Consider the following 26,298-nt stretch of genomic DNA (forward strand, 5'->3'; position numbering starts at 1 on the left):
GTGGCTGTGGGACTTGGCAGCGATGCACATGGTAGGAAGCAGCAAAGCAGATGCAGTAATCAAAGTACAATCAAAGCAGCCCTCAAATGTGCCTGTTTCTCTTGCTGTGGGACCATCCTCAGCAGGGTGGGTGTATCTGCAGACAGGCTCCCATCACAGCAAGGATTTAAGATGAGTTTCTTGCTTTCACCTCACTTACAAGTACAAGAATTGCAGGTTTATGACTGTTTAGTTGATATCCTGCAGCCCCTTTCCTAAGTGCTCTTTGTGTCCATGGGTGGCTGAAAGGCCATTTCTCTGCTGGGGTGAGGGAACAAGCCACACACAGGCCCTGGGCAGCACCAACAAACCAACTGTGGGAGTCCTGTGCACCCTTTGCAAAGGCTTCCAGAGAAAAGTCCTCCCTTTCCTCAGCTGCGCTGGTGGAGACCCGAGGAATGGAGCCAAGCCTCCTGGGCAGGGCTGTACTCTGTTGTACTGCCCCTGTGCGTTTGGGGTTACTCCAAGTTTGCACCAAATCAGCAGGGTTTATTGCAGTCGTGCTGGATTTACTAAGCTCTGCCTGGAGGCTGAGCTGTTATTTTTCCTTTCAGTTTGGGCTCTCAGGTGCACAAATGCAGCTCTGGCTGCCCAGCTGAGTCCATCCCTGCTGATGCAGGCAGAATGGGGCGAACAGATCACAGCCTCCCTGGATGGCCAGGCTCTGTCCACCCAGCACTGCTCTGGATTCACACAGCATCCTCCAAGTGAGCCCTCCCCAGCAGGCAGTGACATTTCACTGAGCGGTCCCACCCTCATCTCTGGAGCTCCGCTGTGTCCTGGCTGCACCCAGAACCCTGGGGCTCCAGCTGAGTCAACAGGGCAGGAAAAAGGCTCGAGGAAAAGAAAATCACTGCAAATCAGGCCTTGGGAACAGCATCTGCTTTATGGCAGAGACCGATTTAATCTCCTTAGCAATCGCCTCAATTGTAGAATCAGCAGGATGCTAATTAATTGAGAGGCACTGAGTGACAGCCATTGAGGTCCCTCCTGGCTTTAAGTGGAAGCCTTTTGGATTTGGCATTTGTATTGGCTGCTCTCCCAGCAAGAGGGTCTGCCTTGGGGCTAAAGGCCTGTGTGGGGTGTCTGACACCAGTCACCTCCCGGCTGCCCATCCCTCTGTGCTGGCCGTGCCTGGGGCTGGGGTGTCCACACACCCCTCAGACCATCCCACAGCTGTCAGGAAGCATTGCCCTGGCCTCCCACTCCTGGCTCTTGGCCCAGGGAGCCAGCAGAGAGGGGTGGCTGCAATCCATGAAACGCCTCACCCTGCCTCCCTCTGGCCCTTCCAGCCTGGAGGCAGCCCCTCACCTCCTGAAAGCCCACAAGCCGATTAAGCCCAGCATGTTAATTGGCTGTGACAGCTCATTTTGTTATCTTGCACTTATTGATGGGGTGCGTGTGACTGGATTTGCAGTGAAGGTCAGTGCCAGGATGGGCCAGAGCCCCTTGTTTGGTGCACCCCAGCTCGTGGGATGGGGCTCCAGGAGGAGCTGGATCAGCTGTAAAGCAGCAGCACGGTCACACAGCCAGCAGCCACCACTGGGGACATTTTACCCACAGGATGTGCAACACCCCGACTCAGGAGCACATAGAGACTCCAAGAGAGTTAGTTGTGTTTGGGTGGGCATCTGGCACCCACTGCTGCAAACCACTCTTTCCAGGGCTGGGTGATACAAAGATTGGATTTAAAGTCCCTGAAGTGGGAAGATACACAGGGCAGGGCAGCACTTGGTATCCAGCTCTCTCCAAACAGGTTTGGGGGCTTAATCTTGGTTTTGCCTTCGGCTCCTACAAGGGCTAAAAAGGGAAGGAGAGGATGAGTGTGCAGGGAGCTGGAGAGCTGAGGGAGGGTTTGTGGTTGTCCAGTGAGCCAAGAGCTGTGGGAGGAAGAGACAAAGACCTGCCTCAGGAAGTGGGAGAGGCTGGTGTTTCAGAGTCTGGATGCTGTCCTGGGACAGCAGTGGCACACCTTTGGCCAGCCCTCTGCCTCTCTCCCAGCACCTGATGGGTCCATGGCCCAAATGCAGCGTAACAAGAGTGCATTAGTGAGAAGTGGGATGAAATCGTTGGGATTGATGGATCAGAGCTAGAGGTATTGATCAGCTGAGGGCTAAGGAGAAGGTCAGGGACAGAGCTGGTGGGTTCAAGGCAAGGGGAGCTGGGTGTTTGCCTACTTCTGTGAGGTTTTTCTTGACCTTAGCTGCAGGTAGCTGCAGCTGGTGGGGACTGAGGAACTGTAGAAGCTCTGAGAACAGAAGTTTAACATTCCCAGAAGCTTAACCCTCCCCCTAAAGCATCACAGCATCTTGCAGCTAGAGAGGTCAGCCCTTGGATATGGCATTATTCCATCCTCCAAGGGAAGGTAAGAGTGGGCAACTGTGCTGCGCTGTGACAGGTGCTGTGCAGTTGAAAATGCTGATTAATGCTGCCTTTGAGGATGTGCCAGTCTCTGGCCTCTGAGGAGAGAGCTCCTGCTGTCTCTGCTCTGTCTCACGCCTATCAACCTGCTAAACACACACATGCCGTCACTGAGCACCCGGCTTGGCTCTGCTGACAGGTATTTATTTAAAGCCTGGCTCGGCTCCGAAAAGAGGCCGTGGCAGAAGCAGCACAGTGGGCCCAGGCAGTGCTGCTGCCAGCTCCTGTGGCTGGGAGGAGGCAGGAAGGGATGGAGGGTCCTGCTCCGGAGACATGGGCAGAGAATTCTCCCTCTGGAAGAGGTGTCTCCTGGTAGTGGGTGGCTCTCCAGGCCCACACAATGAATGCCTAAATTGAGGTCAGAGTTGAGCAGCTTCATTGCAGGGAGAAGGAGTTGCAGGCAGCGCACTGCTGCACACGTGCTGCAGGCACAGTGCTCCAGGGCAGGTACCTTCCTCTGGAAATCAGCTTTGCTCTCACACACTCGGCCAGTCAGTGCAGCTGATGGACCCAGACCTCCAATTGCAGCCAGAGGTGCCTGTGCTGAGGCAGCTTTGGAAATGGCTGAGGGTGAAGTCCCCAGGGCTGCCTTGTTCCTGGCCCCAGCGCAGCTGAGCCATGGGAATTTTTCTTGGCTGGTTGCTGGTCTTTTCTTTCCTTTTTTTTTTTTTTTTTTTCCTGGCTTTTGGACAAAGTCATCCCATTCCCCTGAGGCAGAGGGGCTGTGAGCACTGTGAGGAATGGCTTGGAGGAGCAGCCATCCTGCAGAACTGGTAGGCAGCTTCAGCAGCAAAACAGGGGTGACTCAGGGTCTGAATGAACAGAGAAACTTGAATGGGGCCCAGCCCTATTAGAGGGGCATAGGAGAACATCTCGTTAGGGCAGAGCTCACAGCCAGGATGGAAAATTACTGGTAGCCCTGTCTTTGGAGGGCAGGAGGCAGCCGGGGGGGACGGGCAGCTCGCCAGCCCCAGCACATGCTTTGTGGGGCACACAGGGCACAGCACGGCTCTGCCCTGCTCCAGGTCACAGAGCCTCTGCTCCCGTCCTGGGCTCCTGGGCTGTGTTGCAGGGAGAGGATGCTGAGCTCCCTGCAGGATTTTACCTTCTCAGGCAGCTTCAGTGGAATGTGTGGTATCAGGATGTGGAGCAGGAGGGCTGGCTCCTGCCTGTCCCTGTCCCTGTCCCTGTCCCTGTCCCTGTCCCTGTCCCTGTCCCTGTCCCTGCCTTGTTCTGCATGAAGCCCAGCAGTCCTGGGGGCACCAACCCATCCTGGCACCAATCTGGGACCTCTGGGCAGGATTTGAGGTGTCTCTTTTGAGACACCCAAGATCTAATTGCCCTGCTGTTATTCTGTCTCTGATTATTTTGGAGCCAGGAAAATATGAGCCTTTTGCTGCCCTGTGGATGTAAGGCTGGGGCAGATTGTGCCTGCCCTAGGGGTGGGATGTCCAGCCAAGGTGGGATGCAGGATGGGGCCCATCACCAAAAGTTGGTACTCCAGCACTGCTGCCTCAAGCCCAGGACACTCCTCACTGTGGTCAAGGCTCCAGCATGTGATTCCATGCCCATGGAGCAGCTTTACCTGGAAGACACCTCTCCCTCAGCACCAGCACATCCCCACAGCCTCCAAAGTCATACTCTCACTGCTTTGTGTGCACTGCTGGATTCTGGGAAATGGCTTCTGAGCATTTTTGAAAGTAGGTCTTTGGGATATGTCTCACTGACTGCTAATTCTCATTTCTCTTTCTTTTGAATAGCTTGACTGAAACAACCCATCCAAGGTCCAGGGCTGAGCAAAGCAGAACCAGCAGCCACTGGCTCCAAACAATGTTTTTATTTAAGGGCAAGAATAAAAACATCACACTCACGCACAAATGAGGCTAAATTTAGCTGTGACTCCTCTGCACTTCGTCACTGGACTGCCTGTGCCTCGGGGTGGTACCCAATGCCTGTGACGCCCTTCGATACGGGCACATCGATCGTGCTGGTCCCCTGCACAGCCAGTGTGGGCAGCCAGCACATCTGCCCCAGGCTGCTTTTCCTCCTGCCCCTAAATCAGCCCTGTGTGCAGCACAGGATGCAGCCTGGAGCTGTTGGACATGTGTCAAACCCTGCCCTGCCTCAGGGCTTCCCATGCTGGTCACCTCTATGTCCCTCTCTGCTGATGGCAGCTGTGCTCTGTCCACCACCAGCTGCCCACCACAGGATGGGTCCCTGTGGCACTGCCAGCACTGGGTGCCACTGTGGGAAGGGTGACCAAGGGGTGCAGAGCTACCTGCAACAGGGTTAGGGGTCTCAGCTCACCTCTGCTAGGTCGAGATGGCATCATTGCAACAGGAGCTTTGGAAGAGGAACAGGGTCATGCTGGAGAATTTTTATTGGAGTTTTATGGTCTCTGCCTTTTTCATGAAATCTTTCTAGGTTTCTTCCAGAGACAGGGAAACTGAAAGGTCCCAGGCCCTCCAATCCTGCCACCTCCCTCTTGCCATCAATGGCATCCATGGCTTCAGCAGTTCTGGGTCCCTCTGCCTCTCTACTTGAAGGTGTGACTGCTGAGGAGAAGATAAAGTCCAAGCATGAAAAATAATTTATTCCCATAGAAACCCCTGGCAACTGAAGGAGGATGAGGGGGTTTAAATGTGTGCAATGTCAGGAAGATCAGAACCAATAATATCTCATCCCTGACCAGTTCAAAAAAAACTCCTTGGCTGCTGGACCCACAGAAGAGGGGGAAAAGCAGCGCTGAAGGCAGGGAAGATCTGATCCCATTGAAGTATTAGGTGAGGGGCTGGCTTCTAGTTGAGGGATTTAAGTCCCTGAGTTCCCTGACATCATGGGCTTTTCCTCTCTTTGAGGTGAAAAGGCGAATGCAGCCTGGATGCAGAACTCTTGGTGACTCAGCGGGAGAGGTTGAAATCAGCTGAAATCTGGTTGCCATCCAAAAAGCCTGGGACAAGCTGTTAAAATGGATGTACCAGGGATGAATGTCAGTATGAGCAGACATTCCTCCAGCCCCTCAGCAGTTGTTTGTGGGATGAGCTGCCTGTGGCTGCCCCATGGCCCAGCATTAAAGGTGCCCTGAAACAGAGGGCTGGCTGAGGGGCAGTAAGACTGAGCTCTGTCTGATTTAACCCAGGTTCTGAAGAACCAAGCCCATTGAGAGGATGTGATGGGGTCCTCGGCAGTTCCCCATGGGGATGTTTTGATGAAGCCCAGTTTTGGATGGTATGTCCTGTGCAGTTGCCTCAGGCAGCACGGGAGCGGAGGCTGTTACATCCCTTGATGTAGGGAAAAAAAATCAGTTAAAGTGATACCAAAGAAGTACAGAGGAAGGAATAGTGGCAGGATGGGCTTGTCCAGCTTGGAGACAATCAGAATTCAATCCTGTGTCCCCAGTGTCCCAGTTGTCCCAACTGAGGAGAATTCAAGTGATTCACAACCTCCTGCTCTGCCCCAAACAGCTGCTGCCCTATGCCTTCAGCATCAGTGTGCATGGGGTCATCCCCAGTCATGGCCTCCACTCCTGGGTGATCCTTCTTGACTGTCACCATCTGCACTCCCTGGCAGCCCCAGACCATTATGGCCCTGCTGTGGGGACCCTCATTGCACAGATCCTTCTTACCCTGGAACCACCTGGCAGCCTTGACTGGGACCATCCTGTGCTCAGGGGAACCTGCATTCCCATGCCCCAGAGGACCCTCAGGTCCCTTGTCACCTGTATTTTTGTTCCTGGGTACTCCCAAGCCCTTTGTCCTTGATGGCCCCACTCTCCAGAACTCCCTACATCCCTTGGCCACCAATGGCTGTGTTCCAGGTATCACCATTGTGCACAGGTCCCCTTTTGTCCCAGATCCTCCCCGGGCACCTCGATTATCACCTTCCCCTGCTCTCAGGGAGACCCAGACCCCCTGTGCACGGTCCATTCCTGGGCTCCCCGAGTCCCCACTGTCCCCCGCTTCTGTGACTCCACAACCACAGGGACCTGTTGGACCTATTGGCCCTCACGGTCCCACTCTGGGACCTAAATGGCTCCCCACAGGGTGAAGTGTGCCCTCGGCATCCTGCATCCCCCGTGCAGCCCCGCAGCGCTCCACACAACCCCCGCAGTCTCCATCTCCCGCTCGCTCCCGCCTCCCTCAGCCCCGCAGCTCTGCTGCTGCCCCCGTTCCCGGTCCCGGCCCCGTCCCTCCCCTCCGGCCCCGGCGAGAGGAGGAGGATCCGGCCAGCGGGGCCGTGCCCAGCCCAGCCCCTGCGCCGCCCCGCGCACCTCGCACCGGCACCGGCACCGGCACCGGCACCGGCACCGGCACCGGCACCGACACCGGCACCGACACCGGCACCGGCACCGACACCGACACCGGCACCGACATTGGCACCGGCATTGGCACCGGCACCGGCACCAGCACCAGCACCGGCACCGGCACCGGCTCCGCTCGCCCCCGCCGGGGCCGCCCCGCCCGCCCCGCCCGCCGGGACCCGCCGCCCCGGCATGAAGGTGCTCCGGCACAAGATCGAGCTCCTGACAGGTACGGCCCGGCCCCCGTGCGGAACGGGGGCTGTCACACGAGGAGGGGCCGTGGGGCGATGGGGCCGGGGGTGGCGAGAGCCTTCATCCCCTGCCGAGGAGATGGAGCTGCTGCCGGGGCCGGGTCCTTCCCGGGGTGCGGGAGGTGATGCCTTGCTGCAGCGGGGAGAGCCCAGCCCGGGGGTGCCGGGGGAAGGGGGAACGGAGTCGGCAGCCTCCCGGCAGAGGGGGCCGCCCAGCAGACAGCCGGGGTGCCCGGGGGATTGCTGGAGCATCCCTGCTCCTCAGCCAGCCTCCCCGGGGAGTCTCCCCGCTGCCCCGACGAACGCGCTGGGCTGGGAAGGAGGCTGCTCTTAGCAACAGCCACTGCGAGACAGCCTGAGCCCCCACAAAGCCCCCTGCTGCCACCGCCACCCCCAGACCGTGCATCGGTGGCACCGTGTCCCCCGGGCCGGCTGCTCTGCACCCCTCAGCTGGACCACACCGTTCGGCTGGTTTGTGGGGGCTGCTGGGGGCAGACCTGTGTCCCTCACGGGCTCAGAGGAAGCTGGGAGCGATCCTCCTGCACCGGTGGAGCAGAACGTGGCCCACACTGTGTCACACTGGGGTTTTCCTTCACCCCATCGTGCTCCCCTGCGTGGGGGGCACACGGCCGTGGCTCAGACTGAGCAGCTTCCCTTCCTCCCTCTCCCAGCCTCACTGAAGGCTGCCTTGGCTTCACTGCCTGGCAGGGGCCAATCACTTCTCCTGATTTGTCTGCCTGTTTGTTTCACACTGCTCAGTCAGCCCGAGGAATCCGTGCCAGCATCCTGTGGGCACCACATCCGTGCCAGGGCAGGACACAGGTAGTCAGTGTGGAACTCCTGTGAGACCGAGGCAACGCCTGAGGGATCCCTGCCCTGTGACCAAACACACTCCCAACTGTGAAATGGAGCTCACATGATCACTTGTCATGATCAGCATATAGTAATAATAATAATAACGATAACAATAATAATAATAATAATAATAATAATAATAATAATAATAATAATAGTAATAATAATAATAATGCTACAAGCTGGTTCTCCTCCAGTTAGCCAGCAGTGGGCTGCAGATCCCTGGGGAATGTAAGCCAATGTGGCTGTTCCTGTCTCCCACTTTATACAGAGTGCCAGGGCCCTGGTGGGGCAGAGCACCAGTCCCAGCCAGAGCACTTAATGTCCTGCTGGGTTTGGAACTGATTGGGAGTTAGGGAAGAGGCATGTCCTGGCTGTGCCTAAGAAACTGTGGCACCAGACTGGGAAGGTGGAGTGGGAGCAGAGATGGGTGTGTTTGGGTGGTACCCTGGGAATGGGTGCTTGTTGGGGGGCATTGGGGTGAGCTGCAAGAAGGGCTCATTGCTGGGCACATTACCCTGGCATAAGATGGGAGCCAAATTGTTTTGGCTAGGAGACCTGGAGCTGTGGCTCCTTCACCAGTCCTGCACAGTGCCAGTGGCCCAGTGTGTGTGCCCACAGCCCCACAGCTATGCTGCCAAGAGCAGGGATGAGGGTTCCTGTGGGGTGTCATGGGAAGCAGAGCACCCAGGGAAGGTGGCAACACGGCCGTGACCCTGCTTACTGATCCCTGGTTTACTGATCCCTCCTCTGCTCCCACACTCAGCACCACTTCAGGAGAGTGTCCATCCCGTGCTGGGGATGCTGGTTGGGGCAGGGCTCTGCTGTGTCCCCCCTGAGCCAGCTTTCCCCCCACCACACAAACAAGGTCACAGGGCCTTTCATCATGGCCCAGCCGCCCTCCCTCCCATATTAGCTGCAGGCTGTAATTAATAAAGGCATTCACCATACACTAAGTGCTGTTCCCAGCCACCCTGCGGCCGTGGCCACACGGTGGGTTGGTGTGCTCAGCGTGGGACGCTCCTGCTCTCTCCTAGACCCAGCTATCGGTGAGGCTGCTTTTTCTCCTGGTTTTTCCCCCTGGGGTTGTGGGGTTGCTCGGTTGGTGGCTCTGCAGGCTGTGTTGGCTCGGCTGTGCTGGTGGGCTGCGGGCCAGGCTGTCCCTGTACACAGAGCCATCTCCCCAGCAGCAGCAGCAGCCAAGCCTGGAGCAGTGTGCCCCTCACTTGTGCCTCTCCATGGGGCTGATGGCACCTCTCAACATCCCCCAGCCTGGTGGGACCCTCTGGGCAGGGGGTGACACAGAAACTCCTGGTGCTGGGTGCCTTGGGAATCTCAAGAGGCTTCGCAGTGGTGTTTCTCCCTCTGAACAGTTCTGGATTGTTGGATGGCTCCCAGGGAGCAAGGCAAAGTGCCGTGTCTGCAGAAAGCAGGCAGGTGGCACAGCCTGCTTGAGTTCTGAATGGAAACTCCTCCGGTCAGAGAAGCAAAACCCGACTTTGGAGGGGAGTTTATGACCAGTTCCTGTATTCCTGGTGGCCTTACAATATTCATGGCATTTCTTAGCCTTTCCACATCATCAGCCTGGACTGATCTAGGTTTGGAGGTGGACAAAGTGTGAAGCAGGCTCAGCTGAGGCTTTGTGGATGGGTCCATGTCTGCTGTGGTGCTTGTGCAGCCCAAGCCATCCCTGTTATGTCTGGGGAGATTGCACGGGGGGGAGACAGCTGAGGGGACGTGGGATCAGTGCTGCCTGTTTGGAGAAGCAACAACTTGTCCAAAGGCTTGGTTTTCTGAAAGGGGTGAAAACAGAGGCCGCAAAGGCAATGCCTGAGGTCTGGATCCTGCTTTTGTGCAGATAATCCCCTGGCACTGGGATTTGCCAGTTACCCATCCCATTTAAACACAGGGGAGCCTGGATTGTTCCCTGTGTACTCATGTATTTCACCTTCTGTGGGCAGCCAGCTGCTGATCTCCTTGCTCTCTTTTGCTCTCTGAGCCTGGGGGTGTTTTTGGAGATGCCAGTGTTTGCTGGGGTCAGCAGCAGCCAGTTTGACACCGCTGCTGAGCGGCAGCTCCACGGAGAAATCTGTCCCTCCAAGTCCTGGGACTGAGGTTCCAACTGGCCAGCACCTGATTCAGAGGCAAGGAGAAGACTTTGGGAACAAAGACTTCACATTTGGATTTTTCCCATCATTGCTGTACAAACTTCAGGCTGTTTCTCTGCTCTCTTTCTGCTTAGAACATCCCTCTGCCTCCCAGCATGGCTGAGAAATACCATCCCTCATTCCACCTGTGCAGGGAGATCTCCCTTTGTCCTATCTATACCTATCTGCAGCCTAAAACTGGCCAAAATTTTGGATTTTCTATCTTTGACTGATGCTGAACGCTGAGATGAGAATTTGGATGTTCTTGTTCTGGATCGGGTGCTTACTGAGGTGACGAGCACAGACAGATGAGGCTGGTCCCTCAGTTTGCCCAAGATCATGCCCTGGAGATAGGTCTGTCCTTAAATGGGAGAACTGGAGCTGGGTAGGAGCTGTGAGCTGAGCTCAGCTAGGCACTGTCTGCTCTGTGCCTGCTGCCAGCTCCCCGCAGAGGGGCTCACTGCAGCCTCTGGACAAGCTGAAGCACCAAGTCCCCAAAGCAGATGGGTGGAGTGAAGCTGATTTGGGTCTCATCCCTATGGGAGGGAGACCTGTGAGGGCTGGGGCAAAGAGGACCAAGGATCTGACATCTCCCTCGCCCCGGGCAGGGCTGCTGCTGCAGGAGATGACCATGGCAGGGCTGCACGAGCTGCGCTTCACTGAGGAGAAGCCGCTGCTGCGAGGACAGGACGCCGAGCTGGTGAGTTTGGTGACCACGCTGGCTCTGGCTCTGTGCATGTGGGGCACAGGATGTGGGAGCTTGGGAGGGGTTGTGCGTGGTCCTCAGTGTGTGTGCTGGTTTTGGGTGCACATTCGTGGTCCTCAGTGTGTGTGCTGAGCCTGCATGGCTGAGCACAGGTTCAGCTTTGTTGGGATGATGGATGGTGTGCAGATGTCACACATCAAGCCAGCACACACCTGTGTGTGCACACGTGTGTCCCCTGCAGCCCCAGGGAGTGGGTGCCTGTGGTGTCAGGGGGCTTTGTGAGCTGGGTGGGAGGGAGCTGCAAAAGTGAGGGGTGTCTCTGTCCCTAATGGCTCCTTCTCATCCCAGGAGAACTCGGATGTCTTCCTCCCCACCGTGGACACAGACTGGAAGGTAGGACCAGCTATGGGAGGTGCTGCCCACCCCCGGGTTTGACCTGGAACAGCAGCCATTGCCTGGGGAAGGCTGTGGGGCACTGAGTGGACACAGGGGTGTTGCTGTCCCTCTTTTCGTGGGCATGCAGTGTCTGGTCAGTGTCTGTGCTGCACATCCATCATTGTCCTTGTCAGAAGGGGAGAGGGGGATGCTGCCAGGCATCACATGCATGCCAGTGCTGCTGGCACTCAGATGTGGCTGGTGGGCACTTGGCCATGGGATGGGGACAAAACCTTTAAAACAGGCAATTTCTTCTCAGGAAGGCCGAGCTGCTTTTCCAGCCCCTCTACCATTGCCATGGCAATAGTTTCCCAGGCGATGCCAGCTCCCTGCTTACATAAGGATGTTTGAAAGCCTTTTTCTCTTTTGGAGGGCTGGGGCATTGCCCCCTATACCACCCACCTCTCTTGGAGAGCAGGGCCCCTCTGCTCCCTTGGCTGGCACTTGCCTATCCTCTGCCTCCATTTCTGCTCTCCAGAGGAGCCCCATGGGACAGCTCAGGACTCATGGGAGCTCAGCTTGTGCCTGGCTCCCACGTTGGTCTGCATCCCTCTCACACCCTGCCCAGGCTCATCCTGCACCAGGCTCCCTCTGTGGGGACCAGGCTGGTGGGGAGGGAGGGTGATGGGGCTGCCAGCTTGCTGCCTGTCCCTGTCCCAAGGTGTTCCCCTACCAGGGAACACCAGTGATTGTCTTCATGGTCTGTGTTGCCACTTTGACAGCAGTGGGACCATGGGGAGGGTGGGCTTGGGTGGTGATGGCTGAGTCTTGCAGGTATGGCACTGAAACAAAAGCAGCTGTAAGGACAAAATAAATGTGGATTTCATTCATCCTGGGATAAGGGCAGGGGAGCACAGGAGCCCTGAATTTTGGGACTGGTCCACTCAGTGTCTGTCACCCATGTGGGTGCAGCTGGTAAGGGAGCAAGGCCTCTGGCAGGGTGCTGGGTAGGGCTGCTGTGGTTCACAGGCCCTCTCAAAATCCACAAAATTATTAAAATGGTGCCCACTCCAGAAGCTCCAAAGCTGGTCAGGTGTGCAGGGCTGGGCTGCTCCTTGCTCTGCTTGCTTAGAGCTTCTGTTGGCCACTGGAGGGGAAACCAAATCTCCACCAGAGTGAGAGAGGAGGGAGAGGGAGGCGAGGAGTGCGGGGAGGTGGCAGTGCCAGGCTGCCCAGAGCACTCAGCAGCACCAGAGGCACCAGTACGGCTCTGGCTCAGCTGTGCTGGGGCAGGGCTTGGTTGGCACTCAGGGGATGTTAAAGAGCAATGACCCTCCCAGGACAATTGCTGCATATTTCAGGGGTTGGCCGACAGTGGCACTGAGCTGTGTCCCTGGTGGTGCCCAAGTGGAGCAGTTCTGGACAGCAAATGGCACAGGGATGCACCTCCATGCCCTTTGGACCTAAAAAAGGAGCTGGGCAATGATCAAGGGAGCTTTTCCCAAGCTAGCCAGACCCTGTGTCCTCTTGGTTCTTCTCCAAGAGACTCAGGGTAGGGATGGGCTGAGTTTCCTGGGCTATGCCAGGGAAACCACCTCCTTTTCTCCACTCTGATATTTGCACATTGGTGCAGTGCAAAAGCTGGGGGCTGCCTGCCATCCCTGAGGGGATATTACCCCATTTTCTAGGCTCACCTCCTTGGGATAACCCAGCCCAGCCCCCAGCTTAACTCTTCACTGCCCATCTGCTCCTCCCTAGAGCCAGTCATTGATGGGATGCTCAGGCCTGGCTGGGGCAGTGGGGGGGATGGGGGAGCCCCCACTTCTGCCACCAGCCAAAGCAAAGCCCTTGAGACATAAGCCAAGGTGCAGGAGAGCTGGGGGCAGATGCCCTGGGACCCGGGTGCCCTGGATCCTGCAGGAGGTCTGGGCCACCTGCCAGGCAAGTGGGCTAGTAGCCAAGGTAGTGGCAATCCCATTTAATGCTATTCAAGCAAAGTCAGCCTTGCTCAGCCCTCCCATCTGCCTGAAGCCCTTTTGCATTCACCTTGGTTCTTCCACCCCTTCTGTCTTCTATTAACCACTTTCTGCCTTTTTTTGTCCCTCTGCATCTCTTGTTTTTTCCTGGGGACTGTGGTTCTCATGGTCTTTGGCTCTACAGGCAGCAGGGCTGGGGAAAGCAGAAATGGCACCTGGAGTGCCAGGAACCACCTGGGAGCTCTTTCCAGGCCTGGGGCTGAGCTCAGGACAAAGCAGAGTAAACTTCTCTGATGGAGGCAGTGTGAATGTCATCCCTCTGCCTGTCTGTCCTTTCTCCCACATCCAGACCTTCTGGCTGCGCAGCCCTGACTTTTTGCAGGACATAGCTTTCAGTGGGCTCCTGAAAGGCATTGAAGGGACTGTGGGACTCCATCCACAATTGCCCAGCTTTGTGCTGGTCATGCCAAGCTGGGCAGTGGTGCTGGGCTGGCAGGGTGCAGGGGGAGGGCACCCACAGACTGCCTGGGAGGTGTTTTGGGGCTGTGGTGGTAAGAGGCCTCATTGGAAACAGGGAAGAAATCATCTGCCTGCACACATGTGCACACGGGAATACTCACATGTGTGTGTATGCCACAGCATGTGTCAGTCCAGGGACACGATCCAACCCCTTGGAGCTGCTGGATTGTCCCTCCTCCTGCTTTATTTACCTGCCACTGGCGATGCCCAGGTCAGGGCTAAACCCTGCACATCCCCTGCAGGCAGGTGGGATGGGTGTGCTGCTGGGCAAGGTGGCACAGGTGTCTGGGCAGTGTGCACATGTGTGTGCCCCTCTGTGCACACAAGTACAAGGCTGTGCAGGTGTGCAGCCACTGTGCATCCACGAGCATTAGTGATGGCCGTGGCATCCATGCTGAGCACAGGGATGTGCAGCAGGTGTGCTCCTGGCATGCACATGAGCACGGTGTGCACACACAGGAACAGGTACAGGAACATGTACAGGAACATGTACAGGAACAGGTACAGGAACAGGTACAGGAACATGTACAGGAACACACACAGGAACAGGTACAGGAACAGGTACAGGAACAGGAACAGGAACAGGTACAGGAACACATACAGGAACAGGTACAGGAACAGGTACAGGAACAGGAACAGGTAGGAACAGGTACAGGAACAGGTACAGGAACAGGTACAGGAACAGGAACAGGTACAGGAACAGGTACAGGAACACATACAGGAACAGGTACAGGAACACATACAGGAACATGTACAGGAACAGGTACAGGAACAGGTACAGGAACATGTACAGGAACACATACAGGAACAGGTACAGGAACAGGTATAGGAACATGTACAGGAACAGGTACAGGAACAGGTACAGGAACACACACAGGAACAGGTACAGGAACATGTACAGGAACAGGTACAGGAACAGGTACAGGAACACATACAGGAACAGGTACAGGAACATGTACAGGAACAGGTACAGGAACACATACAGGAACAGGTACAGGAACAGGTACAGGAACAGGTACAGGAACAGGAACATGTACAGGTACACGTACAGGAACACGTACTGACACACACAGTGCCTGCCCTGGGGGATGTGCCATGAGCTTTTTGTGTGCTTCAGTGTGCTTCAGTGTGGGTATGGCATTAATTTTTCCAGCTTTTCCCCTGCCAGACCCGGTTTTTCCCGGCCCCTGTGTGTTGATAGGTGTTCCTGTGCATGTACACGCGTGCTCCTGAGCGCATGGCAGAGCCCTGCCGTGTCCCTCTCCTGTTTCTCAGCTGTGCCCGTGCCCATCTGTGGCTGTGAGCTGTGCTGCCCGCCTGGCCATCGCTGCAGGGCCTTGGCCCGGCTGGCTGCAGGCCCAGCCGTGGCTCCGTGTGTGGCTGTGGGGCTGCGGCCAGGTGTGTCCTGTGTCCTGTGTCCTGTGTCCTGGGGTGACACAGGGAGCGCTCCCCGACCGCGCTGGGGCTGCCGCACGGGATGCGAGTCCAGACACCCGCCTGCCTCCGTCTGCCCAAAGAGGGAAGATGGAGAAGGTACCGCACGGTGCCAGGCGTTTTTTCTTCATAAACAAGGGTATTTGGGGCCAATTGGAGCATGAATAATTCCCGCGGCAGCCAATGGCTGAGTGCTGGCTCCATCGCGGCGCTCGCCTGCAATGGAGGCCAAGGCTGCCGAGGGGGAAGGGCGAGGGAGGGCTTAGCGCAGGGCTGGGGCTCCGCTATAAATCCAGGCGAGGGGCTGAGCCAGCGCACAGCTCAGCTGAGCCCTGGCTGCTGCATTACCGTGCCCCACAGCGGGACCTCCTGCTTGGCCCACACTGCCTGAGCATCCTCGTCCGCCCAGTTCCTCAGCATGCCGGAGTGCTGGGATGGGGTAGGTACCGCCGTTCCCGTGCTCGCTCCCCTCTCTCCCTCCCTCCCTCCCTCCCCAGGTGTTTTGCCCCAGCGTCTCTCCCGCTTGCCCAGGCTGGGCCTTTGCACCAGCAGGGCTCGGTGTGGGTCAGGCAGGCAGTGGGGCAAGGAGGACCCACTGCTGGGGTGCCCTTCCTTCTCCCAGCCCTGCTGCCGCATCCCTGATGTGCTGCAGGTTTTGGGGACGCATTGTCCTTGAGCGTGTCCTCCCCGAGCCCGGCAGAGATGCTGTGCCGAGGCTGAGGGTGAGCAGCTGTGACCCGTGCTGGGGTTGTGTGCTGTCGGGGGCACACTGCCCCTTACCCACCCCCTGAGCTCAGAGGGAGAGGGTCAATGGCTGTTTTGAAGCAGCCCCTCAGTTGCTTTCTGGCCTCTGCGGTGATGGCAACACCCGATGGCAACAGGCTGGTGCAGAGGGGGTGAGTGAGGTGGGAGCACTGCAGCGGTGAGCAGGTAGCCTGGACATGGATGGGCTCTGTCAGACACCTATGGGTGCTGAGACCCCCATGCTCCTCCTTGCTGGGGCTGTGGGTTGTCTTTGCCCCGCTCTCCTTGCTGCCTGCATCCCCTGCATCTCCTGCATCCCAAGCCTCTTCCTCCAGGGCAGGGCTGTGGTACTCAGTGGTGCTGCAGAGGCTGCACCACGGGCAGGATGTGCCTGGCCTTGTGGCGGCCTGGGGGCAGGAAGAAGCAGTGCTGAGGATGGATCTGCTACCTTGGGCAGGTGATTTTGGGGTAGGATTGAAAGCTGAGCTGTTTGGGCTGTGATGGGGACCATGGGGTTGGTGATGGCAAGGAGGCAGCCCTGTGCCCAAGACCAGACCACATAGATGCCTCCTGCTCCGTGACCTTGGGCCAGGCCATTCCTCTGCCTCAGTGTCCCAATCTGTTGTGGTAGAGGGAAGTCACTGCTCATGGACTTCTGCCTGATGCAGCTGCAGGGGTGGAGGGACAGCTGTGCATGAGGGCTGGGGTCAGGGTGCCCTTGGAAGCCAATAGATGTCTCCACAGAGCCCTGGATCTGCTTTTGGCCACTGTGTTCTCGCAGGGACAGCAGGGCTCAGTGAGGGGAGGCACTGCAGTGAGGAGACCCTGTCCCCAGGCAGTTCCTCCCACCCAGGCCCGTGTCCTTCAGAGTCCTTGGTGGCGTGTAACCCGCGTGAGCATCCACGTACCTGCTCCCCTCCCACCAGCCCAGCCATGGGGCTGCCAGTGCCAGCAGTGAAGACGGTGATGTTTGGGCACCCTGCCATCATCCCCTGCCCTGCCCTGCTCAGCACATGATGCTCCTGCACCCAGCAGATCCCAGCCTTGAGGTCACTGCTGCTGGACTGGCTGGCAGGCATGGGCATCTGGAGGGGACCTCTGGTCCCTTGTCCTTGGGGAGCACCCGGGCTCAGTTTCCTGTGCTGGTGGGGAGCAAGGGCCAGGATGTGGAAGGAAAGGAGCCCTCCTGGACAGGGAAACTGAGGTAGGGGGTAGTTTTTGTCTCTGTGTGGGGGCACTGCCATTTCAGACCAGGGGTTTTGAAGTTTACACTTAACACTTTAGCTGTAATTTTGGGATCAGGTTGCAGCATTTCCTGGAGTGCTGTCCAGGGTCTGACCTCTGCCTGTTTGTCCCAGATACATTGAAACTGCACCTAACTGGGCCATTCTGTGAACCTCTACCCTGTTGCCAAAATTTTCTCAGTCACAGGCCTTTGAAGATCTCCTCTCCTGTCCTGTGGTCCACCTGTCCCATCTTATTATCCTTCTCTCTCAAGCCCTCTTGGATCCATCCCTTGATACCATGTCCAATGCTACATCCTACAATCCTATCCAAAGTCTTCCCTTCCCTTCCCTTCCCTTCCCTTCCCTTCCCTTCCCTTCCCTTCCCTTCCCTTCCCTTCCCTTCCCTTCCCTTCCCTTCCCTTCCCTTCCCTTCCCTTCCCTTCCCTTCCCTTCCCTTCCCTTCCCTTCCCTTCCCTTCCCTTCCCTTCCCTTCCCTTCCCTTCCCTTCCCTTCCCTTCCCTTCCCTTCCCTTCCCTTCCCTTCCCTTCCCTTCCCTTCCCTTCCCTTCCCTTCCCTTCCCTTCCCTTCCCTTCCCTTCCCTTCCCTTCCCTTCCCTTCCCTTCCCTTCCCTTCCCTTCCCTTCCCTTCCCTTCCCTTCCCTTCCCTTCCCTTCCCTTCCCTTCCCTTCCCTTCCCTTCCCTTCCCTTCCCTTCCCTTCCCTTCCCTCTTGTCCTGCTTTCTACCCCCTCTGGGATGCCTGGAGCTTTTTTTTCCCTGGGACAGCTGCTCCTCTTTCCCATGTCTTCCCACGAGACCCAGCCATTTGGGGAAGCAGCAGTGAGGGGTGTGGTGGCAGGGCAGGAGAGGATGAAATGATGTCTTAGGGCAGGTGGACATCACCCCATCTCTCCTCCTCCCCAGGAACACGACATTGAGACCCCCTACGGGCTGCTGCACGTGGTCATCCGGGGCTCTCCCAAGGGGAACCGCCCGGCCATCCTGACATACCACGATGTGGGCCTCAACCGTGAGTGCTGCTCCTGGGCTGGGGGTGCAGGGCAGGCAGGGGTGACCCGAGGCTCCATGGGGACATCACCCCTGGCTCAGCTCCTTTGCCTCCACCCATGGCTGCACTGGGTGCCCCCAGGCATCTGAAAGCACCAGGGGAGTTTGGATACCCAGCTGGACACAAAGCCCAGACCAGGCACAGCCAGGAGTGCTTGGCCACCCCGTGCTGGCTGCCTGCCCACACCAGGCAGGGATGGGACATGGGGGATGCTGGGCTGGTCCTCGCTGCCGCCGCCAGCCCGTTGGTATTCAGAGCATGGACCCAGCTGGGAGCAGGGCATAGTGGGGGACAAAAGAGACTGGGAATTGCAGGGAAGGAGAGATGCCAAGCTGGAGCTCTGATGTGGAGATGCTGCACTTTCTGTAAGCCTGCAGCCCTAGACCTGTATCCCAGAGCCCTGTCCTGAGCTGTGCCCTCCAGCTAAGCCAGGATGCCCAATTCCCTGTGAGTGGGGAGAAGCATCTCCCGCTCCGCTGGTGGCTGAGGCTGAGTCACTGACATGCTACATGAGCTGTGTCACCATTGCAGCAGCTCTGGCTGTTCAGGTACACGTCATGCTGGCTGCAATGGGCCTTACAACCTGCCTCACCCCGCATTTTGGGAAGGATGTCACAGCACTGATGCCATGGGACAGGACCCCGCCAAGCTCCAGCAGCATCTGTATCCCACTGCAATGGTGGGGTATTGTCCACGATAGCACTGGGGTTGTTTCTTTGACTCTTTCCAAGCAGCAAGATTTGCAGCTGTTCCTCAAATCATGTGTTTGCTTGAGCCCTTTCTGGGGATTTTGGACGGGGATAATGCCCCAGGCTATGAATCCTGCTGCCCACTGGGTGGTCTTGCAGTCTTGAGCTCTGCATCCTTCTGAGGCTCACCCCAAACTCCTCATTCTCCTGGCTGTGTCTGTCCATCCCCATGCCTCCTGACACCTGGAGGGATGCAGCCCTTGCTAACAGTAGCTGTGGTCTCTGCTGTGTGGACATGGAGCCTGGAGGGAAGGGGATGGGATGGTTTTGTTGGCATGTTACCTCATGGTTGAAGGGCAGTGGGAGGGTGCTGTCCATGCTCCCCTGGCCCACCAGGCCCCAGTGTCGGGGTGTTTGGTCTCTGATACCCACCTGCCCTTTGACAGACAAGCTTTGTTTCAACACCTTCTTCAACTACGAGGACATGCAGGAGATCACGAAGCACTTTGTGGTGTGCCACGTGGACGCGCCGGGCCAGCAGGCAGGAGCCTCGCAGTTCCCTCAGGGGTAGGTGCCAGCTGCAGGGGCTCACTGTGCCTGCTGGGGTGTCACCTCCCTGCCCCATGGGTTGTTGCTGCCTGGCAGTTGTGCCCTGCCTGTGGGTTTTTCCAAACCATGCCAAAGCCTGTGGCAGATGACTGACCCAGGGTGGGCAATAGGGTGGTTTGCAGGTGGGTGGCATTTCCCTGCCCATTTCAGGCAGCCCAGCTGCCCTGTCACAGATGCTCTGCTCTGAACAGGTTCCATAACCACCATCCTGTGCCTCCCTGTGCCACAGGTACCAGTATCCATCCATGGACCAGCTGGCTGCCATGTTACCCAGCGTGGTGCAGCATTTTGGGTGAGTCAGCCTGTCTTCCATGGCTGCTGGCTGAGGATCCTGGGCAGGGAGATGGACAGAAGACAAGGATTTGGGGCTGGGGGAGTTGTCTCTGTAAGCTGGCATCTGGCAAGTCTTCTTGCTGTGGGTCCCAGGGAACATGTTGGAGCCCACTGTCCCCTCATATGGACCTCTCCATATTTCCAGGTTCAAGTATGTGATTGGGATCGGTGTTGGGGCAGGAGCCTACGTCCTGGCCAAGTTTGCGGTGAGCCTGGGGCTGTGATGGGCTGGCTTTGAGTTGCTTGTACCTGCTGTCAGTCCAGGGCATGGGGAAGAGCAGGGGCTGATACCTCCAGGCAGTCTCTCTTGCTGCAAAGGCCCTTGGAGGTTTGGGGTCCCAGGGCAGCAGTGCCAAGGCCACAGTGGCTGGGCAGTCTTGCCACAGGTGCCACATTGCTCCCAAAATAGGGTCACATCAGCTCCATGCAATGCCTGTGCAGTGGCTCTGGTGGGGGGCTGCCCAGGGCACATCTCCCCTGCCTTCTGAGCCTCTCCCCTCTTGCTCACTGCAGCTCATCTTCCCTGACCTGGTCGAAGGGCTGGTCCTTATGAACATCGACCCCAACGGCAAAGGCTGGATTGACTGGGCAGCTGCCAAGGTGGGCAGGGCCCTGACCCCTCTTCCTGGTCCTGGCAGCTTCCTGGGGCAGGAGGCAGCCAGGGCAGTGCATTAACTCCCTGTGCTCCCTCCACAGCTCTCTGGCCTCACCAGCACGCTGCCAGACATTGTTCTGTCCCACCTGTTCAGTCAGGTAAGGGCTGTGCATCCTCTGGGCCCCTGCCACCAGCCCCCAGCCCAGCATCCCAGCTGGGTCACCCTGCCAGGTGCCAGAGTGCCACTGGACCTGTCCCATGGGCAGCATTGGGGTTTGTCAAGCCCTGCCTGGTCTGAGGCTTAACCTTGATGAGTGTGTGACTCGTGCCCATGTCCTGCCTGGGTGTGCTCCCTGCAGCACCACTGTGCCCAGCTGCATTGCCCAGCATCCTCCTCCTCTGTGCTGGCTGGCATGGCATGGGCAGGACTGGGGGACCAGGGTGTCTCCCCAGCATCTGCCCTCATCTCCATCCCCTGCTGGCACAGGAAGAGCTGATGAACAACACGGAGCTGGTGCAGAGTTACCGGCAGCAGATCGGCAGTGTGGTGAACCAGTTCAACCTCCAGCTCTTCCTCAACATGTACAACGGGTGAGTGCTCCAGGCAGCCCTGCTCCTGGGCCCCGTCCTGTCTGTGCTAGTGCGAGGGGCTGCAGTACTGGTGGGTGGCTCTGAGGTCACTGTGGGAACCCAGACCCCTGTTGGGTGCTGTTATCACCCTCACTGTGCAAACTTACCTGCCACTGTTGGCTGGGAATATGGGAGAGGTGGTACCTGAGCCAGAGCCTTGCCATGTCCCAGGGCCCACCAGCATGGGTACACATTCCCATGTGTCCTCCTGCACTGGGTGCTGGCACAGGTCTGGGAAACGGGGCAGAGATGCTGTCCCATGCATGCAAGGGGTTGGGAGCCCTGCCGCTCTGCTGGGTGCTGCATTCTGTTCCATGGGTTCTGCTTGGGCCAAGGAAGAGGTGGCCATGGCATCCTCCATGCACAAGGTGCCAGCACAGTCTGGCTGGGTGTGGCTTCTTGGGGCTGACAGTGGCCTGAATCTTGTGCTGTGGCATCGATGGTGGCATTTGCCCATGGGCTCACACTGGCTTTCTTTCTCCTCCATCAGCCGCAGGGATCTGGACATCAACCGGCCTGGGACTGTGCCCAATGCCAAGACGCTGCGGTAAGAGTCGTGCTTACCACTTGGAGGGGTCTCGGGGCAGTAGAATTCACTCAGACCAAACCCTGACCAGGCCCCTTTCTCCTCTCACTTCCAGCTGCCCCGTGATGCTGGTGGTCGGAGACAACGCGCCTGCTGAGGAGGGGGTGGTGAGTGATGGGGCAGTGCCTGCAGGGTGGCAGGCGGGCGGTGCCCACGCACGGGCACGCACATGTTCACTGCCTGCTCAGACACACAGCAGATCCTGGGAGTGGGAGTGTGCTCGTGTGCAGACCCGCCTGCTGGTGTGGGCACCTGTGCACATGCAGCTGCGTGTGGCTGCCACACCCGGAGAACTTCCCCTTCTTCATGTGCCCAGATGTGCTCCCACTGTGCACGCTCGGATGTGTCGGCACACGGGCACAGCCCCTGTGGCCATGTGCAGCCACACAGCTGCTGGCACACTTGTGTGCATGTACATACATGTGTGTGACACAGAACGCCTCACCAGCCCCCCTCACCTCCTGCTCCAGTCCCCGCACTTGCCCAGATAGGAGGAAAGTCCCCTCTGTCCTGTGGGAGGGGATGGTGGTCCTGCGGGCTCAGGGCTCACCTAGTGTCCTGCCTGCTGCTGGCTGGGGTGGGATTTGCCAGCTGGAATGCCAGTGGTGGTACATGTGGACAACTTTTGCTTGGCTCCTGGCTTCCTAGGCTGCTAATATCATCTCTCCTGCCCGCAGGTGGAGTGTAACTCCAAGCTGGATCCCACCAACACCACATTCCTGAAGGTAGGCTGGTGGCAGGAAGGTCCTTGCTGCCTATGAAGTGCCCCATTGCTGTCTGCCCCAGGGCTGCAGGGTGTCCCCATCTCCCCATTCCATGTCCATCATGGCCCTTGGAGCTGGGGGTATATGGGGAGAGCAGGGTGACCTCAGAAGTGACATGCTGCCAGCAGCTGCTGGGGGATGGTGGGCAGTACAGGCACCCCCCCACACTAAGCACGACCTTCTCTTTGCAGATGGCTGACTCTGGTGGGCTGCCCCAGGTCACGCAGGTAAGCCCTCAAAATTTCCCCAGTTACCTGGGCATACTGGGCCCTGAGACATGCACTGGTGCTGCCCTTGGCTAGCTGGGGATGGGCTGATGACGGCACAGGGGTCTCACACTGGGGCTGCCAGAAGGTGCTTGGGGCTGAGAGGGGATCTCAGCTCAGTGCTGTCTCAGCACTAAGCACTTAAGCTCAGCTCACCCTGCTCTCTCCCTACAGCCAGGCAAGCTGACTGAAGCCTTCAAGTACTTCCTGCAAGGCATGGGCTACAGTGAGTGCTGGGGCTGGGTGTGGGGCTGGTGCAGGGCTGTGTGTGCTGGTGTGTACGTGTGCTGACCTGCTGCAGGTCTGTCTGTCCGTGTGTCCACAGAGGCATGGGGTGTACAGGCTCTGTGTGCACGCAGATGTGTGTGCAAGGGTTCTGTGTGTACATATGTGTGTGTCTGGCTCCCTGTGTAGGTGTGCACTTGTGTGTGTGTGTGGGCATGCACGAGCAGGGGCTGTGTGTGTGCAACAAAGACAAGCAGAGCCCGTGTGCAGCAGTCTGTGCATATGTGTGCACAGTTTATGACCACATGTGTGTGTGTTTATACCTGTATGTGCACACATGTGAAAGTCCCCATGCACGTGTGTGTGTGTGTGTGTGTTTGCAGGTCTGTTGCACATATGTGTGTGTGTGTGTGTGCTGTTAGTGTGCACAGGGACAGCTCCGTGTGCAGGCACGTGGGCTGGGCAGGGGCTCCTGGCCCAGCGGCGCGGCCGACAGGGCTGACACTCTCTCTCTGCCCTCCCTGCCCTTCTCCCGCCCCTGCCAGTCACCCACCTGAAGGATCGGAGGCTGAGTGGAGGCACAGGTACTACTCAGTGCCCGCTGCTGCATGGTGCCTGCCTGGCCTGTGCCCTCGAGCTGCCTGGGCACCTTTGGGAGCAGCCTGGGTGCAGGACTGGCCCTTCCCAGCCGAATGCCCACTGCCTCGCTCCGCTTTGCCTGAGATGGCACCCTGAGCCAGGGCTGGGGGCTGAGCAATGGCATTCAGAGGGTTCCTCCTCCATGCAGGCACAGTCTTGCACACTCCGGGTAGGCCAGGAGCTGTGCCCACCAGCCGTCCTGGCTGGGGGAGGGTGTCACTTTCCCTGCACACCCTGGGCAGCCAGGGAAGCTCTGATTCCAGCTCACTCCTTTCCTGGAGCATGGTAGTCAGGGCTCTCCACTGCCTGATGCCCAGAAGTTGCATGCCCAGGAGCGAGCCCGGTGTTCAGCCTGCCCCAGAGAACCCCTGCCCTGCTGTCCCTTGCCAGCCTGGAGCTGCTCATGTTGTCACAGCACCGCTTGCTGCAAGCTTGTGCCCAGGCTCAATCGCATCGGGGAGCAGGGCTGGTGGCAATGTTGGCTCAGCTCTCTCAGGTTTTCAGAGAGATCTGAGCACCTTGGCCATCTCTCTGTGCCCGTGCAGTGCCATCTGCCAGCATGACCCGCCTGGCACGCTCCCGCACGGCCTCCCTCACCAGCGCCAGCTCCGTGGATGGCACCCGCCCACGTGCCTGCACCCACTCGGAGAGCACCGAGGCCATGGGGCAGATCAACCACACCATGGAGGTATCGTGCTGAGGTCCATGCCCGCCGCCGACGTCTCCTTCAGAGCCATCTCCCATCCGTCAGCATCCCGCCAGCACCCACCCGCCCCGTGGACATCCTCCACCAGGGCCCTCGCTTCTTCGGGGTCAATTCGTCTTCTTTGCCTTGGCCTCATCCCCTTGTCTGGTACAGGAGAAGGAGAGGGGCTTTGTCCAGCTGTCACACATGGTTCTGCATTGGTCCTCACCCTCCCTAGCATCGGCTTGGCCCTGGCTTGGGAGGGTGGGTGGCAGGGGGACAGGGCCAGGATGGGGTAGCAGGGTCAGGGTGGTGAGATGGGGACAGAATGTTGGGATGGGATGGGATGATGGGATGGGACAGCACGTGGAGATGACTCAGGAGGTAGGTTGGTCTCCCAAGTTCAACTGATGGCTGACCAAAAGGAAAACGGGAACAGGGAGCAGCGCTTACTGGGAGGTCATTGGTCTGTTCCTAGGGATGCAGTTTTCATTTCTCCCTGATGGCCCTCTCTAGGGAGAGCTAGCATGGGATCCCCCAGCACACCCAGGACTTGCTACCCCAGAGCTGGCTGTGAGCCTCATGAGAAATCACATCCCAAACTCCCTTCGCCCTGGTCATGTACCCTGAGGGCTGCCCTGGGACAAGTGAAGAGGGGTCAGCCCTAGTCCAGAATCTATAAGGGCAGGAGGGTGGCACAAGTGTCTCCCTGCCTCTGCCCATGCCCTCACTAGTGGTGGCACTTCCTTCGTCCCTTGTTGCAAGGAGGACAATTATTGCCTGTCACCAAAAATGCACTGGGGAGGGGGGAATTGGCTGGCTCAGTCCCTGCCACACTGTCAGTTCCACTCCCAGCTCTTGGGCTGAGCCTGCCAGGGTCCAGAGGGCACTGTTTTAGGGGATGTCACACAGCAAATCCCACCTCAAGTTTTGCCACAACCTGTGGGTGTCATCACCGAGGAGTCATTAGCAATAAGATGAGACACTCCCCGCACCGTGCTGGGGAGCCCTCAGCACCCTCTGCCCCACAGGGTGCCTCAGCACAAGATGCTGGCAGTGTGGGGTGACCTGTGGCATGTAGGGAGCACTCCATGGTCTGGCTTTGCCCACACGGCTGGCCAGACCCACCATGGCTCCCCTAATCCGCATCCCCACCTCCAGCACTTTGCCTGGCACTGAGCGGGGCAGGGCATCTCTCAAGGGCTTGGCTCCCCCCGGGCCGTGGGGCCCCATCTGGCCACCAACTCCAGGTGGCTCTTGCCTCTCGCACTCGGCATGGAGACCCTGTCTGTCATTGCATAATCCCAGTGATGGCCACCCAGCCTCTGCTGCCACAGCAGCAGTGCCCAGCCCCTCCTGTGCCCACTGTGAGGCACGGGCAAGGATGGCCCTGGCTCTGGTGATGGGTGCTGAGGTCTCTGTAGGTGGTCCATGGAGGACCTGAGCAGGGAAACCCACCAGGTGCCACCACCTGGGCGAGCAGAACCAGCCTGCTGGAAACAGGTCCCACCCAGCCCCACAAAAGTATTCTACCCTCAGACTCCATCCCTGCTCCCCAGTGAAGGGCACAGAGGTCCTGGGGTTCCCAGCGGGTGTATGAGGGCTTTTGGCCCTGAGACCCGTGCCCCACCCAAACCCTCACATAGTAAAAGGCCACCCCAAAACACCAGTGTCCCCCTTTGTCCTCCACTTCGTTCTGCTGTGTGCTTCCTTCTTGGTGTGACTCTGAAAGCTATGTAGCTCCTTTTTACGGTAGATACCGCTGCGATCTCTTGTTTTCTCAGCGTGTCCTTCCAGATGATATATATATATATAAATACCTATACATAATATATATATAAGGGTTTGCCCAGTCCCTGACCTTTTTGGGTTCACTCCTCCTTGCATTCTTGTCCAAGCAGTGCTGTGTGGTTTCCCTGGAGGTGGTGTGGCCGTGCTCGCCTTCAGTTCCTCACCTTGGTTTTGTTGGTTGGTTGGTTTGGTTTTCTCTGGTGGTTTGTTCTTCTGATTTTTGTTGGTTTTCCTTTTTTTCCCAGTCACAGCGGAATTTAACACATTTTCCTGTCTGAGTGCAGCCTGGTTTTGTCACAGCGGCATCGAGGCCGCAGCACTCATGAGACAGCAGTATGTAAACTGGATTTAACTAACCTGTTGCTGTAGAGAGGAGTTACTGTGTTGGAAATAAACCAACAAACTAATAAAGATGTTAAGAACCTGC

General features: G+C 57.9%; 1 protein-coding gene across 4 annotated transcripts; it reads left to right on the forward strand.

Moving 5' to 3' along the window:
- Positions 1–6,722: 6,722 nt before the first annotated feature.
- NDRG4 (NDRG family member 4) lies at positions 6,723–26,298 on the forward strand. Of its 4 annotated transcripts, XM_086848249.1 has the most exons (17): positions 6,908–6,989; positions 10,622–10,713; positions 11,068–11,112; positions 17,915–18,020; positions 19,195–19,315; positions 19,587–19,649; positions 19,836–19,896; positions 20,204–20,290; positions 20,387–20,443; positions 20,773–20,876; positions 21,406–21,462; positions 21,557–21,608; positions 22,179–22,226; positions 22,457–22,492; positions 22,706–22,757; positions 23,302–23,340; positions 23,941–26,298. In XM_086848249.1, the coding sequence occupies exons 1-17, from the start codon at positions 6,953–6,955 to the stop codon at positions 24,093–24,095; spliced, it is 1,212 nt and encodes a 403-aa protein (XP_086704375.1). In that variant the 5' UTR covers positions 6,908–6,952; the 3' UTR covers positions 24,096–26,298. The 4 variants fall into 4 exon arrangements, with proteins under 4 accessions (XP_086704376.1, XP_086704375.1, XP_023790323.1 ...); XM_086848250.1 differs by lacking the exon at positions 23,302–23,340 and having other exon boundaries at positions 6,723–6,989; XM_023934555.2 differs by lacking the exons at positions 6,908–6,989; positions 10,622–10,713; positions 11,068–11,112 and adding an exon at positions 15,179–15,462.

This window comes from Cyanistes caeruleus, chromosome 12 (genome assembly GCF_971803275.1).
Source record: "Cyanistes caeruleus chromosome 12, bCyaCae1.hap1.1, whole genome shotgun sequence".
Classification (NCBI taxonomy): domain Eukaryota; kingdom Metazoa; phylum Chordata; class Aves; order Passeriformes; family Paridae; genus Cyanistes; species Cyanistes caeruleus.

Excerpts from the sequence above, each read along its gene's own strand:
- NDRG4 (XM_086848249.1), top strand. The coding sequence starts at position 6,953 with ATGAAGGTGCTCCGGCACAAGATCGAGCTCCTGACAG. Across the intron at positions 19,650-19,835 it reads AGCGTGGTGCAGCATTTTGG|GTTCAAGTATGTGATTGGGA; the intron begins GTGAGTCAGCCT and ends CCATATTTCCAG. Across the intron at positions 21,463-21,556 it reads CCCAATGCCAAGACGCTGCG|CTGCCCCGTGATGCTGGTGG; the intron begins GTAAGAGTCGTG and ends TCTCACTTCCAG.